This window comes from Ischnura elegans, chromosome 12, assembly GCF_921293095.1.
Source record: "Ischnura elegans chromosome 12, ioIscEleg1.1, whole genome shotgun sequence".
In the NCBI taxonomy this organism is placed as follows: Eukaryota; Metazoa; Arthropoda; class Insecta; order Odonata; family Coenagrionidae; genus Ischnura; species Ischnura elegans.
Genome location: NC_060257.1, coordinates 19,572,614 through 19,586,630, shown reverse-complemented (window position 1 = coordinate 19,586,630; position 14,017 = coordinate 19,572,614). Strand labels below are relative to the sequence as shown.

Below are 14,017 nucleotides of genomic sequence, written 5' to 3'. Positions count from 1 at the left end.
AGTAGGTGCGAGATTAATAAATTGTGGAAATTTTAAGATAAATGGTTCAAAATGGTAAGTTTTACGGCTTCCTGAGGGATATTTTATTAATCCTTACACTATTCTATCAGTAATATCAGTCCCATTAAGTAAAATGGATTAAACTTAAATATTTCTCTGAGCTCTGGGTGAGGTTTTAGCCCCCCCCTCGCTGTGCCACTGCCTCACCCAACATGCGCATAGAATTCATATATTTTTTCTTCATCCATTTCGCAATCTCCATTTTTATCAAACCCATATCTCAAATGTCTCCAGTCTATTATCATCCTCCTTCCGTAGCATCTAAATTTCCACCTAATGGTGACCAATGCTCCAATTAAGAAATCACCAGCCTCGCTAGGGACCTAACAGAAAAATGTGTAAAATTTAAGGTGACTTCCCGGGACTGACCATACATATACAGTGACTTAACATTAAGTAAGAGGAATGTCACGAGTCCATAAGATTCCCTCACTCTCGAGACTGGAGCGAGATCTCATGTCAGCCCAACTGAACTTGACTAACATTGACTAAGCTCTCTCATGAATCTAAGCCGGGGAACAAATTATTTGTCAGTTGCTGCCTTTACACAAAGTATGAAGACCATATATACATTATAGATAACTTACAAGAATATAATAAAAGTCTACAACGGACCTAATAATGGCTGGTACGAATTTTTAACACTAATTGTAAATTTTGAATTTGATAACATGAGTTCATCGTATACAACGCTACCTATGTTTTGGAAAAAAACTATCTCCGTCAAGAGTAGCGAATCGCATGCGCAAGAATTGTGCAAAATTGGTCTGTGGTGGTTACAGCCGATGTTGGTGTTAGAACTCGGCTTCGTAGATTTGCTCCGTTGCTGAATTTATTACAAGGAATATCTAACTGCAATTATGTTATCGTCGTGTAAGTATTTTCTATAATCTCTTATTGCATAATTTTAAGGCGTAGTTTTAGGGATTAGATAAATCTGTTTCTAATTAATATAGAAGCGATGCCTTTTAACTATCGTGTAAATATTGAACTCGTCGTACATCGACTCGCTTAAAGGCATTAATTTCTCAGAAAGGCAACGCTTGAGTAGTGAACATGTCGTTTATATAATGTTCGCCATAATCATTTATCATTCGTATTGCATGGATATTGGATATTTATGTCCTATGGATAAATGCCAAATGTGGTTGTTAATCACGGCCTTCCATGGCGTTGTGTGATTTTTATCAATATGCATGCCTTTATTCATTCATTTTGTTATTCTAGCCTACGGGAGTCTTAAATGTGTTTGGTCCACTTGCCGAATCCCCTGCTTTCCATTTACCATTGAGCTAACTGTTCAATATAATCTTATTCACAGTGAAGGCGAGGGGACTGCTTAGTCAGCAGCTCGTTTCTAATATTCTTCGCACTGGAGCCGTTTCTATCTCACCATCTTCAAAGGCATCGTCTGTTGCTACAAAAGACAAAGGTAAGAGTCACAGGAGTCTCTGCTGCTTGTATGAATCCAATTCCTACCCTAAGTATCGTATTTTTTTACGCTTGGAATTCTTGAAATTCTGCTCAATGTTGGTCTTTACATTCTTGAGTTTCAGTAAATATATTTGTGCTTCTGAGCTTTATATTAAGGTATACAAGTTACCCAAATTATTGATCGTCTTGCGTGGCATCTTTTGTTTGTTGACTACGTATTTTTGAGACATGATGTTTGCAGGGCAGTGCAAAATTTTATTTTTTTGCCCTTCTTTATCATTATATTGAGTTTCTTTCCTTGGAAAAGTCCTTATAGTAACGTCATTATGTAAAGTCATCAATCATAAGATTGATTTGACTCAGCCCTCTACTCACTTCTCCAATCTGCTAATCTTTTAATGCCTACATAATTCCTCTGCTTTGCATCCTTCATTACCTGCTCTATGTATATCATCTGAGACCTACCTTTGCCATTCTTCCCTTGCAACTGTCCTTCTATGATAATTTTCATTATCCCATTGTGTCTCTCCTTATAGTACACACTTGAAATAATGTGCATGATGTTCTAAGATACTTCCTCACAGTTCCAGAGAAATATTAATCACCCTTTTTTTCTTGAAATTTGCAGCTGTGGCTGAACGAAAACCTTATTCTCCGTTCCAAGATACTAGCAATTGGGCTGAGTATGCAGTAGCTAGACTGGATGATATCCTCAACTGGGGTCGTAAAGTAAGTCTGACTACAAATTGATAAAAATTTGATTGAATCATATATAGTCTGAGGAGTAGACATTTTACCTAAATGGAGATTAGATTACTCTGAATAGAGGGGTAGCTGTACTACCTGGGCTCCCAATCCATTGTTCCAGCCACCAATCTATGAATACCCTCAGAGACCAATGTCCTTGTTAGTAGGTATGGGTACCAATCCTTGACTGTTGAGCAAAGCCACGTATTATTATCACAGCCTACTTGATGTAAGTGGAAGATTTTTGGGAGGTTATTTTCATATAGAAAGACGTGCATTATTATTTGCATGGTTACGTCAGTTTTATACCACCACTCTGTGACGTTAGGATATATTGTCATTTTCTAAATTGAGATGATACAACTGCGCTTATTCTCAAACATGTGACCTGCATATTCTTAGTTAACCTGTGATAAATGTTCACATGTAATATAAAACCAATGGCAACTTTCCCTCTCAAAATTTAATTTTAACCTATTCCAATCAAGGTTTTGACACCAAGTGCCTTTATTAATGTTTTGATTTTGATGGACTAATCAAATTTTGTGGTTTAAATTTTGTCATTGACATAGCAAAATTCTACAAGGTAACTGATATTGCTGAGAGACTATTGCACTAGTATAATTGTAATTAGTTATAATTTGGGAATAGTTTTATAAACTACCCTTATACCTGATTTCAGTGTTTTCTTGGCTTAGTTCAAAGCATTAAAATCTACTTCCAATAACAGAAGGTCAATAGATGTGTGCTTTGGTAGAATTGACCCATTGATATCATGTATTCTTATTGAAGCCATGTATGAAACGAATGACTACAACTGGTGTATGAAGCGAGTTCGCAAGGATTCAGTTCACTGAAATGCAGCATTATTGCGCAATCTATATTCACCACTGTCTCCTCTCTCAAAGAGACTTTGAGCATTTATTTTAACTTTAGTGGCATAGTTAAGTATGGTTTTGGCTAACTTTCACATTTCAACATGGTTTACAAACACTCTACTTTAAACTAAATTTGAGAAAATATCTGAGGAAATGACCACGTACACAACTTTAGAGAATATATTATAATGTGCTGTTACTTGGTCAGTCTTGGCCAAATAAAAATCCTGACACATACACATATGAATTCGTTAAAAATTCCTGAGTCTCTCTTTTTTGGTATTATGGTTGAAAAAAAAGACTTAACATGATTGTAAATAAAAATGTGGTCGATAATTATATTATAAATATTGTTTTTCTCATTTTACTTTCTTTAGTGGCTTTTGTTACTTTTTTATAGTGTTCTATATGGCCACTGACCTTCGGCCTGGCATGCTGTGCCGTTGAAATGATGCACATTGCAGCACCACGATATGATATGGATCGTTTTGGTGTGGTATTCAGAGCTTCGCCACGACAGGCAGATGTTATTATTGTTGCTGGCACCCTTACAAATAAGATGGCTCCTGCCCTTCGAAAAGTGTATGATCAGGTCGGTTCTTAGGATCGCTTTTCATTAAAAAATTTTAACTATCAAATACCTGTTGTCCTTATATTCATTAAATTTTCAATGATTTTAAGAAGATTGCTATCACCCATTGCAAAGTGCAATTGAAAGCCATTAGGTAACTTAAATCTTTTATACTTTCCTTTGATTGCATTTTTTCTCTACATTCTTAACATGCGTAGTCATCACCTTTTCACATCCTGTAACTTGTGTACAATATGTATTTATGAAGTTAATTCAGGATATAACTTGTAAAAATTTGGTTGGCTATTAAACCCAAATCCTTTTAAGGAGTTTATTTTTTGCATTTTATAATGCATGGTACACAGCTGTTTGGTGATAACTTTCATTGAATTTTCCGTACTGCAAAGCTTCCTTCGCTATTGTTGGATGGTTATAATAAAACAGTGAATTCCTGTTGTGTTTCTTCAATGTTGGTATCTGTATATTAGTTTCCAAAAGAATTTCATATATCATTTGAAGCAAGGTTTCTGAAACAAGGATTAGGTAATGTTGGGATCCAGGAGTATTTTTACTTGTCTGAATTTTTCTAATGAATCTGTAATTTTGACGTTTTTTTATTGTTTCACAGATGCCTGAACCTCGGTGGGTGATTTCAATGGGAAGCTGTGCTAATGGTGGTGGTTACTACCATTATTCATACTCAGTTGTCCGTGGATGTGACCGCATTATACCTGTGGATATTTATGTACCAGGTATGATTTTGAAAAAGTGAATCTAAATGCATTTCATTCATTGTTAATTCTTATTTCTTTCATGGAGGATTAACATATTTTACTAATACTCTCATTCATTCCTCTTTACTGTTAAGGAGGCAATAATGAATCATTAGTGAAGTAAAATCAGCTTAATTATGTGGTGCTTATTTTGACAGCAATATTTTGTGAAAATTTATACCATTGGAATCGGTAAACGTTGAGTCCAAATATGAGAAAGGCATTGATTAGGTCTGTTGAATATATCTAAGACAACCATGTATTAATGGTTCCATGCACAAATTCTTCTATCCCCATCTAACATGGCATTACAAGGTAGGTCATTTATGTGGCCAAAACGAGTCTTTTGCACATGAAGTCCCTGAAGTCAAAAGGTAAACAAACACATTAACTGAGATGTAGAGGTGACTTGGGCATTTGTATTGCAGTAGCAGATGAATGCTCAGATAATTTAGTTATTAATTTTATAAGAATGGTAATAGAGCACATACATTCAATCAAAGGCCCTATAAAGTCGTTAAATCCAGGGTTTGGCATTGATTGGACGTCTAAATGTGAGGCCTTCTAGGGATGCAAGTTTAGGGTAAATATTGCGACAAAAGTCTGCTGCAAAGGTTGCAGAAGAGAGTGCATAATGAAGGAGGAGCTAAGGAAATGGATACCATGAAGAAAAGCTGAACAGGAGATATACATATTGTCTGATTAAAAAGTACTTATCTAAATGAATGTTCTGGTAAAGGACGGAGAATTTTGGGAAGGACCAGCAGAGGGAGTAGTTATGGCACAAACAAGAGGAAAGACAGAGGTGATGCAGATGTGTATAGACAAGTCACAGCATTCAGGGAAGCAGCTAGTGCCGACGTACCGGAGATAAGTGAAAAACCGAAACTACAAAGTTGATTGTTTGAGGCGTTACTTTATGGAATTTATTCATATTGAATGAAAATTAAACTATGATTTTCCCAGTAAAATATAGTTTAATTTTCATTCAACAGAACTACAAACTTAAGAAGAAAGGTTAAAGAAAAGGGAACATCTCAAATTTATTAGGTCACTACCATGGTTTCAACACTCTGCGTCATCCTCAGGGCTGAGGATGATGCAGTGCGTTGAAACCATGGTAGTGATCTAATAAATATTTTATGTGGAAAAACATAGTTTAATTTTCATTCAACGGAACTACAAACTTTGTGGTTAAAGAAAAGGGAAAATCTCAAAGCCACATAGGACTACATATTGACATTGTTGAAATTTTTAAAAGTCAAAATATAGATAAGGTTTTACTATGATGACATTGTTTGTAAACCTAAGGTTGTAAATTGGGCCCTGTAATTCCTTTAAACTCTTATATGAAAATTATTCTAAAATGATGCTATGTGCACATTAAATTATTTTTTTTTTTCCCAGCAATCTAGTACATTAAGTTTTGGTCCAGATATGTATAAGGCACGTCAAATCATACAATATCTATATATATAAAAGAAAGTCGAAAATCGTGTTAGTTAGAACACTTATAACTCGAGAACGGCTGCACCGATTTCAATGAGATTTGGTTCTTTGGATTCGTCTCAGGCGGGGTTAACATATAGGCCATTAAAAAATGGATAATTTCGCCAAAAAAAATCATCTCTTTCCTATGGACATGCTTTTAGGAGTTATAGTAACACAACAATTGATAAGTCGGTCAAAACTACAAATTAAATAATTCGTTTTGTTTTTACCACATTAATAACTGAATTTAGTAACAATATAACATTTTAATTGCTAAATATATTCAAAATATTAATTAAATTGAAATTACATTTATAAAATTTAATTCGAGCTAATTGTAAGCCCAGCCGTGGCCCAGCTCGAGTTGACACTTCACTACCGTGTTTGTAAACAAATCTCCAAGCAATTGTTGACAAACGGTAATGTCCGTGTTCCTGTCGAGGAATCGAGTAGTTTTAACTCATTTCCTTGGAATGAATGCAAATTAGTTTCAGCGAAAGTCGAGCTCATCAACAAAGAGTTCCAGAATATGATTGATCACCAAAAGAATCAAAGACGGTTGATTTAGCGAGCAAGAACGAAGATGTGGATGACTAAAACGAGGTAAATTCAAATAGTTCGTACTCTGCATGAATTCGAATCTTTTAAATGTGTATCGAACGAAGACGAAATCACCAATTATCTATCTGAATATTTTAAGTCCTTGGACGTACCTGGCTTACCAAGGCACGATTTACAGAAAAATGTAGTTTCTGTGCTCATGATCTTTCGAAGCCTAAACCAGCCATAACTATCCAACGGAACGTGTTTGATCATTAAAAAAATTGGTGATGAATGTGATTCACGCAACTTTACTCAAAGGAAAATTCAAAGGTTAGGAAGTCCTCATTCCGTAGATTCCATGATCTCAACTCATATGCCCTTTTGATCTTAAACGTATTCAATTTACAATTCGTGTTGCATTCGTGATAACGATTAAAAAATCGCATGGTCATTCTTTCAGTTTTTGTGTTGTTTGTGCTCATGTGCTAATGAAAACCCATGATTTTCTCATGGTCAATTTAGCGTGCTATGTTCACGAGTCGATAAACCATCCTCTGTATTTCTTCCTTCGCTTCAAGTGCGTAGCTAGGATAGGGGGTTTTGGGCGCAGCTAATACCACGGGTCTGTAGGTAGGGTATAGAAAACTCGCTAAGGTAAGCGGGAAGTGTGGGGGCACCTCCCCCGGACATTTTTTAAGATAAATGGTTCAAAATAGTGGGTTTTGTGGCCGTGTGAATAGTTAAATATGTTTTGTTCGTTAGTCATCCGTCCCCCAAATATTAATAACAAAATCTTTCATAAAAAAATTCTCTAAGCTCTTAGGGGGGGGGGTTTATCCCCCAAAACCTCCCCTCGCTGCGTCACTGCTTTGCTTCGCTATATTTATTTAGCTTCATCCGCTTCATCTTGCGCCTGATAACAAAACAACAACTGTTGTTTCTCAGAAGGTGCTTGACGCAAGACATTAAACCCGAATGTGTAGGGCTCACCGTGGTGCGTTTACGCATGCAGTACGTTTACGCAGTGCATTTTTTCCAAACAGAGATACTAAAACTGGCGCGCCTTAAGTCATTTAATGCGAATGCTGCTTCATAGGGGCTTTTCTTGCACGATTTTGAGCATCAGTCAAGCGTCGGTCTGGGGTCGTGTCAACCTGCCCCCTGAATGGGCCAAGTGTATGCAACAGACTTGGACCTAAAAACATTTTTTTACAGCTAATAACGCAAATAGCCAACAACTGAATGCGTATAATTTTTATTTCATGAACTGCTTTATTAAACCACAATGCCCAAAATGTCTTAAGCTAAAACGTAAGAAAATTTGTTGAAAAAAATCCGCGTAAACGTGCTCCGTTCCACCCTATGTAGATTCAATAAAGAAAATGTCTTTCTGGCAAGCAATTTTGGTACTCATTTGCGCAGTTTTATTGAATTTGTATCCTTATTTTATTATAATAAATTAAACATGATTAAAAACGATACAGCCGCTCTTGATTTATAAATGGTGTAAGTAAACTGTAAGTTCATTGATTGTTAGGCGGTACGAAGTTCGCCGGGTCAGCTAGTATTCATATAAATACCAACATAACAAACAGCATATTTCCCCGTACATATATTTACATTAAAGTGTTTAAAAGCATCATCTAGATAGTCATCAACTGAATAATACATTTTATTCAGTAAAAGTTTTAAGTTTAAAAGTATAAATGTAACAATTTTTGAAAAGTAATATAGGGGAGAAAGGAAGATGTGAGTGTTTCAGTATGTCTAAAAATACTAATGTAGGTCAATTTTGATTTCTTTGGCAGTGGAATAAATGGTGTGGTTGAATGAAAGAATACCTAAATTAATTCTCCTTTTCTTTGTTCTTCCTCCCATTTGTTTTCATTCCACTTAACTGAACATTAAGCCATGGTGCCATGATTGCCTTTGGTAAATACAATGCAGCTGATCATAGTGCTGTTAATGCTGTTAATATGATGTTAATGATAATGGCTGCATAATTGGTATTACATAATATGAAATATTGCCTTCAAGTTAGATGTCTCATGAAAAATTATTGCTGTTACAAAAAGTTAGATTTCTTAAAAATATTTACTAGAGATGTGCGAATAGTATCCGCGAATACTCGAATACCTCGAATATTAGAAAGTATTCGATATTCGAGGTTTCGAATAGTTACGCGAAAAGTACCGCCTCGAATACCTCGAATACTTTGAATTTCGCGTTATGCACTGTCGCACGCACATCGTTGGTAGTTGACTCGGAAAAATGTAGAGAACTGTAGTCATTTAGTGCTCGCAGCGCCGTTTTACGCAAGTTGACGAATTACATCAAATTCGTGGATTTTAGCGGTGAAAAGAGTTCGACGAGGGGAACCGAAAATGGTCGGGTGAAAAAATCCGAAAATCCCCGATTCCCCCCACCAGGAGAACCTCAGTGCTGTGGGATAGCAACCTTAGGGCATTTCCCACGATCCGCTATCCCCCTCCATTCAGCACTCGCCTCACCCACTCTGACGCTTTCCTCTTCTCCGAAATCAAACAAAAGGTCCCAGCTCGCGCAGGGATCGCATTACGAAGACCCCTGCTTCGAAAGAAATATTGATTAACGAGAACAATAAAAACGTGTTTCACGCCCTCCCCCCTTTTCTCATCCACTGACCTTTTCCTGGCTACCTGCTTCGAAGTTCCCCATTTCTGGAGGTCAACTGCTGTGTGAGTACCGTGGGATACTTACATTAGCACATTTCCCAAGATCCGGTATCCCTCTCCATTCAGCACTAGGCCCCCCCTCTGAGGCTTTCCTCTTCTTCGAAATAAAAAAAAGGTCACAGCTCGCGCAGGTATCATATTACCAAGACCTTAGCTTCGAAAAAATACCAAGTTACTCGAGAGCAATAGAAAAGTGTTTCGGAACCTCATTTTTTCCCCCACTGACCTTTTTTTCCTACCAGCTTCGAAGTACCCCATTTCTGTGGAGGTCAACCGCTGCATGAGTCATCTATTAGCACAAAAGGTGTCTAAGAATGACTTTCGTCAATTGATGTTACACCTTTATTGAATTGAAATATTAGTAATGTGCGCGTAATTTCAAAGAGAACAAGTCCAAACACGACGTATTTCTGAGTTTATTTAAGCATTTTACGCAAAGAAATAAATGTCAAAATACGACGGAGACTAAGCATTCTGGCGAAACTCGATATGAGCAGCAGAGCTTCTCGGAAGTTGATGCGGTATTTTTTTCCGAAAACATATATCAAGTTACAATTTATGAGTGGTGCTATAAATCTTTATTGTTACAGTCCCAGACAAAGGGATATTTTCTCAGAATATTTGGTTTCTCCCTGATAGCAATTCCAATTCATCTTCTTATCTCGTGAGAACTCCCAAAGATGGACTGAAAATAATTGAAGAAAATCCGGTGGAAAAGAGCTTGTATTTTGCAAAATGCCTCAGATTGTCAGCTGGCACTTGGCAGCAGGAGTGGGGGTAAAGCGATGTTTGTTGAATTAATTATATGCCCAATTGTTTCCATAAAATTAAAATATTCATTAATCAGCTAAATTCCTGTTCGAATCATTTAAAGGAAATCAAAATTACTCCCCAAAATCTTGTGTTGCCTGCTGCATAGGCAACCGAGTCAAACATTCCAGCATTCATCATTTAGTATTCGAGGTATTCGAAATTCGAGGTATTCGAATATTCGAGCAATGATTTAATATTCGAATTCGATATTCGAATTCGAGAAATCTGCTATTCGACCCATCTCTAATATTTACTGGAGAATAAAGTATCTGCATAACAGCATTTTACTGCTGCAACAATAAGGTGAATGCCATGGCTATACTAGCCAATCTACCTCCTAAAAAGAGAAGCAGTTTGTTAAAATTTCACATTTTTATTTGCTTGTCATTGGTATTGATGATTGAGTGAATCAAATGATCATTGTATCAAATAGAAGTGCTCTCAAAGGTTTGTGCAATTCGAACCTTTAAATTTTCATGCCAATGGTGCCACTTAAGCTTTTTTCTGGAATTTTGGTTGTAAGTGCTTTGTCAAAAAGTTACTTTCACTTGATTTTTTCACTATCATTGGCTGATTTTTTTATTACTTGGGATTGTTGTATTGGACCACTTTCTATTTATTTTTTAGGCTGTCCACCCACTGCAGAGGCCTTGCTGTATGGAGTCCTTCAGCTTCAGAAGAAGGTCAAGAGGATGAGAACTTTGCAGATGTGGTATAGGAAGTAATTTTTCTCTATGTGCTAATGTAAGGTCTACAAATTGAAAGTTAGCTCATATTTCGCCTTAAGTCAGTAAGAGTATGGCCTGTGTCCTCTGTAGAATTGAATTACTTTGTATCTGGTTTTGGTGTTAAGACATCATTTGTGTGTAATTTAACTAGGAGTAAGTGGAAATTCATTGTACTGGGTGCTGGTCATGCTCTTAAAGATTTTAAATTAGATGATGTAAATAAGGATTTTTGTACATACCAATGTTTTAACATTGCAAGGAATAAATAGTATTTATTCTGAACTCAGTTTTGAGTAATGAGCCTGCCCAAGCTGATTGATTTCTGTTTTTTTTGCGTAACTGCTTGAAAACTTAAAGAGTTTGGTGGTGTTTAAATTTATCTCAGTGATGCAACAAAGTACTGAAGTATTTGATTCCAGGAAGACAATGTGGATGCCTAGGTGTACCAGGGGGGAAAACATTTCTTCCAAGTGAAGGTAAACTTCTACTATATTTTTGTGAATGAATCAGGTCATTAAATTCAGCTGGTCATCAATCAATCTGCTCTTTCATATTATGAGATGAAGTAATTCGAATAAAATTTTCAAAAAATTTAGTAAAACTCAATGAAGTGATGATATTAACCCTTATCCGGGCAAGGAGGGTCCAACGGACCCTACAGCCTTTATTTCAGGTTATAACATGAGAATAAAATATCCCAGTGCTGTGAACTTCTGTGACTTTGTTCATACGGATAAAAAGAATAAGAAAAATATATTTTTAAATTTTAAAAAATATTTCTTATTTGTTTATGGCAAATTTAAACTTTTCCTAACGTAACCGGGCAAGCTGGGTCTGATGGACCCTTCACATACGCGATCAGTTGCACATCATTAGATGGTTAATATAAAAGGAATTATGTTGTCATTTTTCAAGTACTATTTGGGAATGTTCACATATACATCTAAATAACCCCTAATACAGTGGCGTATGGCAGGAGGTGTGTGTTTACCAGTTATGCAACACGCTGCACTTACGGTATACTTACGAGCATATATATTCTGTTTGTGTTAGCTTCAATCACGAAGTTTATTTTTGCTATCAAGGCTGGAAAATGTAATTAGTGTAAATTACATAACTAGATTATATACGCAGAATGTTATTCTAGGTAGCATGGGTGGTAAGATGGGAGCAGATACCGGGGAAGGTGAAAAGGGAATATAGAGTAGGGTGGTCACTGGAGAATCATAGATGGATTACGGATGGAAAATCCTGGTGAAGGAGAGTGAGATGGGAGAAGAATGAACAATACGGAACAAACATCATCATCAGTATCCATAAATGAAGGATAGGGACAGTTTTTTCATTCTTTCGCTTATTGCTATTGTACCGTGGCGGTCGCTGAAGGGCATATGCTAAGAGAAATTTTCCTTCAGTTGGGTTGAGTCACCGAGAAACCCCTAGAGAATGGTCACTGATACGATCCAATTGTTTCCTGACACTGATCCAACGACATTAGGGGTAAAGGAAAGCATATATCCTGCCATACCGAAAGCATGCAGATGATGTCGCTTCGAATTTGAACGTTCCTGTTTATTATCATTCTCCTAAAAATCCTCCACCGGTATTCCCAAACCCTAACGCACTGATGACAGTCCATCCTTCCCTGTTTTCTCCTTCTCCTCCACTCCCCGCAAATTTTTCCACCACCTTTCGCCTCTACATCCTCCATCCTTCATCCCCATATAAACTACGGCACGTATGGCAAAAGAGTAGTGTGCTAGCAAAGTGCTACTGAGCAACTTAGATGAAGGCATATAAGATTTTGCACATAAATGATTCCGAAAATATGGGCTTTTATACGGAACTACCGCCTCAATATGCAATTCTCTTTGGGTAAAAGTAGCACAGCCATCAGAGTGATGGCAAATATTTACAAGTTTCCTTCACGAAGACATCACATATCCAGGTAAGTTCTAATAGATGAGTACTAAGGAAGTAATTCGTAGTTTTATAGAAATTCAATGAAGTATCATATTTTTTCATAATTATTAGATCATAGCTAGACAAAAGCTTTTGTCTCAAGATGGCATACAAAAACTGCTGAACATTGAAGAAACTAGTGACGATGATTTGTATTACCAGCCTATCGAAGAGGAGAGTTCCAATGAAGATAACATTGACGTAAAGAGAATTGCCTGGTTTGGATTGCAGAGTTGTACAGCACCTCACTGAACCATATCAAAATACGAACAGAAATAAAACTAATGACAAAGAATTTCTCTGTTATAAAGTTTGCATAGAGCTTTATGAATCATGTTAGAACTATAGGAAAGAATTAACGATTTCTTCCAGGAAATTTTCAAGCCAACAGAAGTGGTAAAGTCGTTTCTTCATTGTTTGGTTTCACCAATAATTGTATGTTTGTGTAATTGCCCAAGATGAAAATGTGGCCGGTAGTTATTCTATGAATCATGCATCATAATAAAATTATGGAAGACGTCAATGCTAAACCTGAAATTATTAGTCACTACAACTGCACCAAAGGTGAAGTCGATTTCCTTGACCAGTTGGTAATACGCACATGAGTAAAAGACGCACAATTGGTTGGCCTTTTGCGTTTTTCATGAGTGACTTAGACGTGAGTAGAGTAGCAGCGTATGTGGTGTGGTTGAATATTGATCTAAATTGAAATGCTAGTAAACATTATTCAAGAAGACTATGAATTCAAACTGCATCCGATATTCTGGTTGAGGTCCACATTGAAAGACGATTCAACTTGGGTTTGCCTTGGAACACAGGCTAAGGACTTTTTGATGAAGGAACTTCTGAGCGAAGACGTTCATCAAATTATAGAATAACAAAAAACTGAGGCAATATATATGCCCATAGCAAAAATATTATGAACAAAAACAAATTTGTAACAACTGTGAGCATCGGTGTGCAATGAGCATAGTGACGTAAAACGTGCAAACAAAAGTGATAAAAGCTTTGAGGGGTAGCCTATCCTGTACTCGTTGATGAAATTTTGTTTTCTCCCCCAAACAATAAGTTTTGATGTTGTACAGTGTCTCGTTTCATAAGTAAATAATATTCAATTATGCCTTATGTTAATTGATTCTAAATTTTAATTATTTCCACCAGAGATCAATTTTATGAAGGATGAATCATATTTTTTTTATTTTAATTTTTTGTTACTAATTAACATGTAAAATTTTCATTTACGAACATTAAAAAATATTTTGAAATCATTGATTTTGTATTGATTTGCACTATTTGACAAAAA

At 36.3% G+C, this 14,017-nt stretch overlaps 1 protein-coding gene across 1 annotated transcript; it reads left to right on the top strand.

The window, feature by feature from the left end:
* The first annotated feature begins 799 nt into the window (after nucleotides 1–799).
* LOC124168788 (NADH-quinone oxidoreductase subunit B 2-like) lies at nucleotides 800–11,034 on the top strand. The gene is made up of 6 exons (XM_046547098.1): nucleotides 800–933; nucleotides 1,382–1,492; nucleotides 2,123–2,223; nucleotides 3,520–3,711; nucleotides 4,319–4,442; nucleotides 10,652–11,034. Exons 1-6 carry the CDS (start codon nucleotides 921–923, stop codon nucleotides 10,747–10,749), a joined length of 639 nt encoding a protein of 212 aa, XP_046403054.1. The 5' UTR covers nucleotides 800–920; the 3' UTR covers nucleotides 10,750–11,034.
* The last annotated feature ends 2,983 nt before the right edge of the window (nucleotides 11,035–14,017 follow it).

What these genes read in the sequence shown, in the direction of transcription:
- LOC124168788 (XM_046547098.1), top strand. An exon ending in TGTTGCTACAAAAGACAAAG is followed by an intron (nt 1,493 to 2,122) that starts GTAAGAGTCACA and finishes TGAAATTTGCAG; the next exon opens with CTGTGGCTGAACGAAAACCT. An exon ending in TGTGGATATTTATGTACCAG is followed by an intron (nt 4,443 to 10,651) that starts GTATGATTTTGA and finishes TTTATTTTTTAG; the next exon opens with GCTGTCCACCCACTGCAGAG.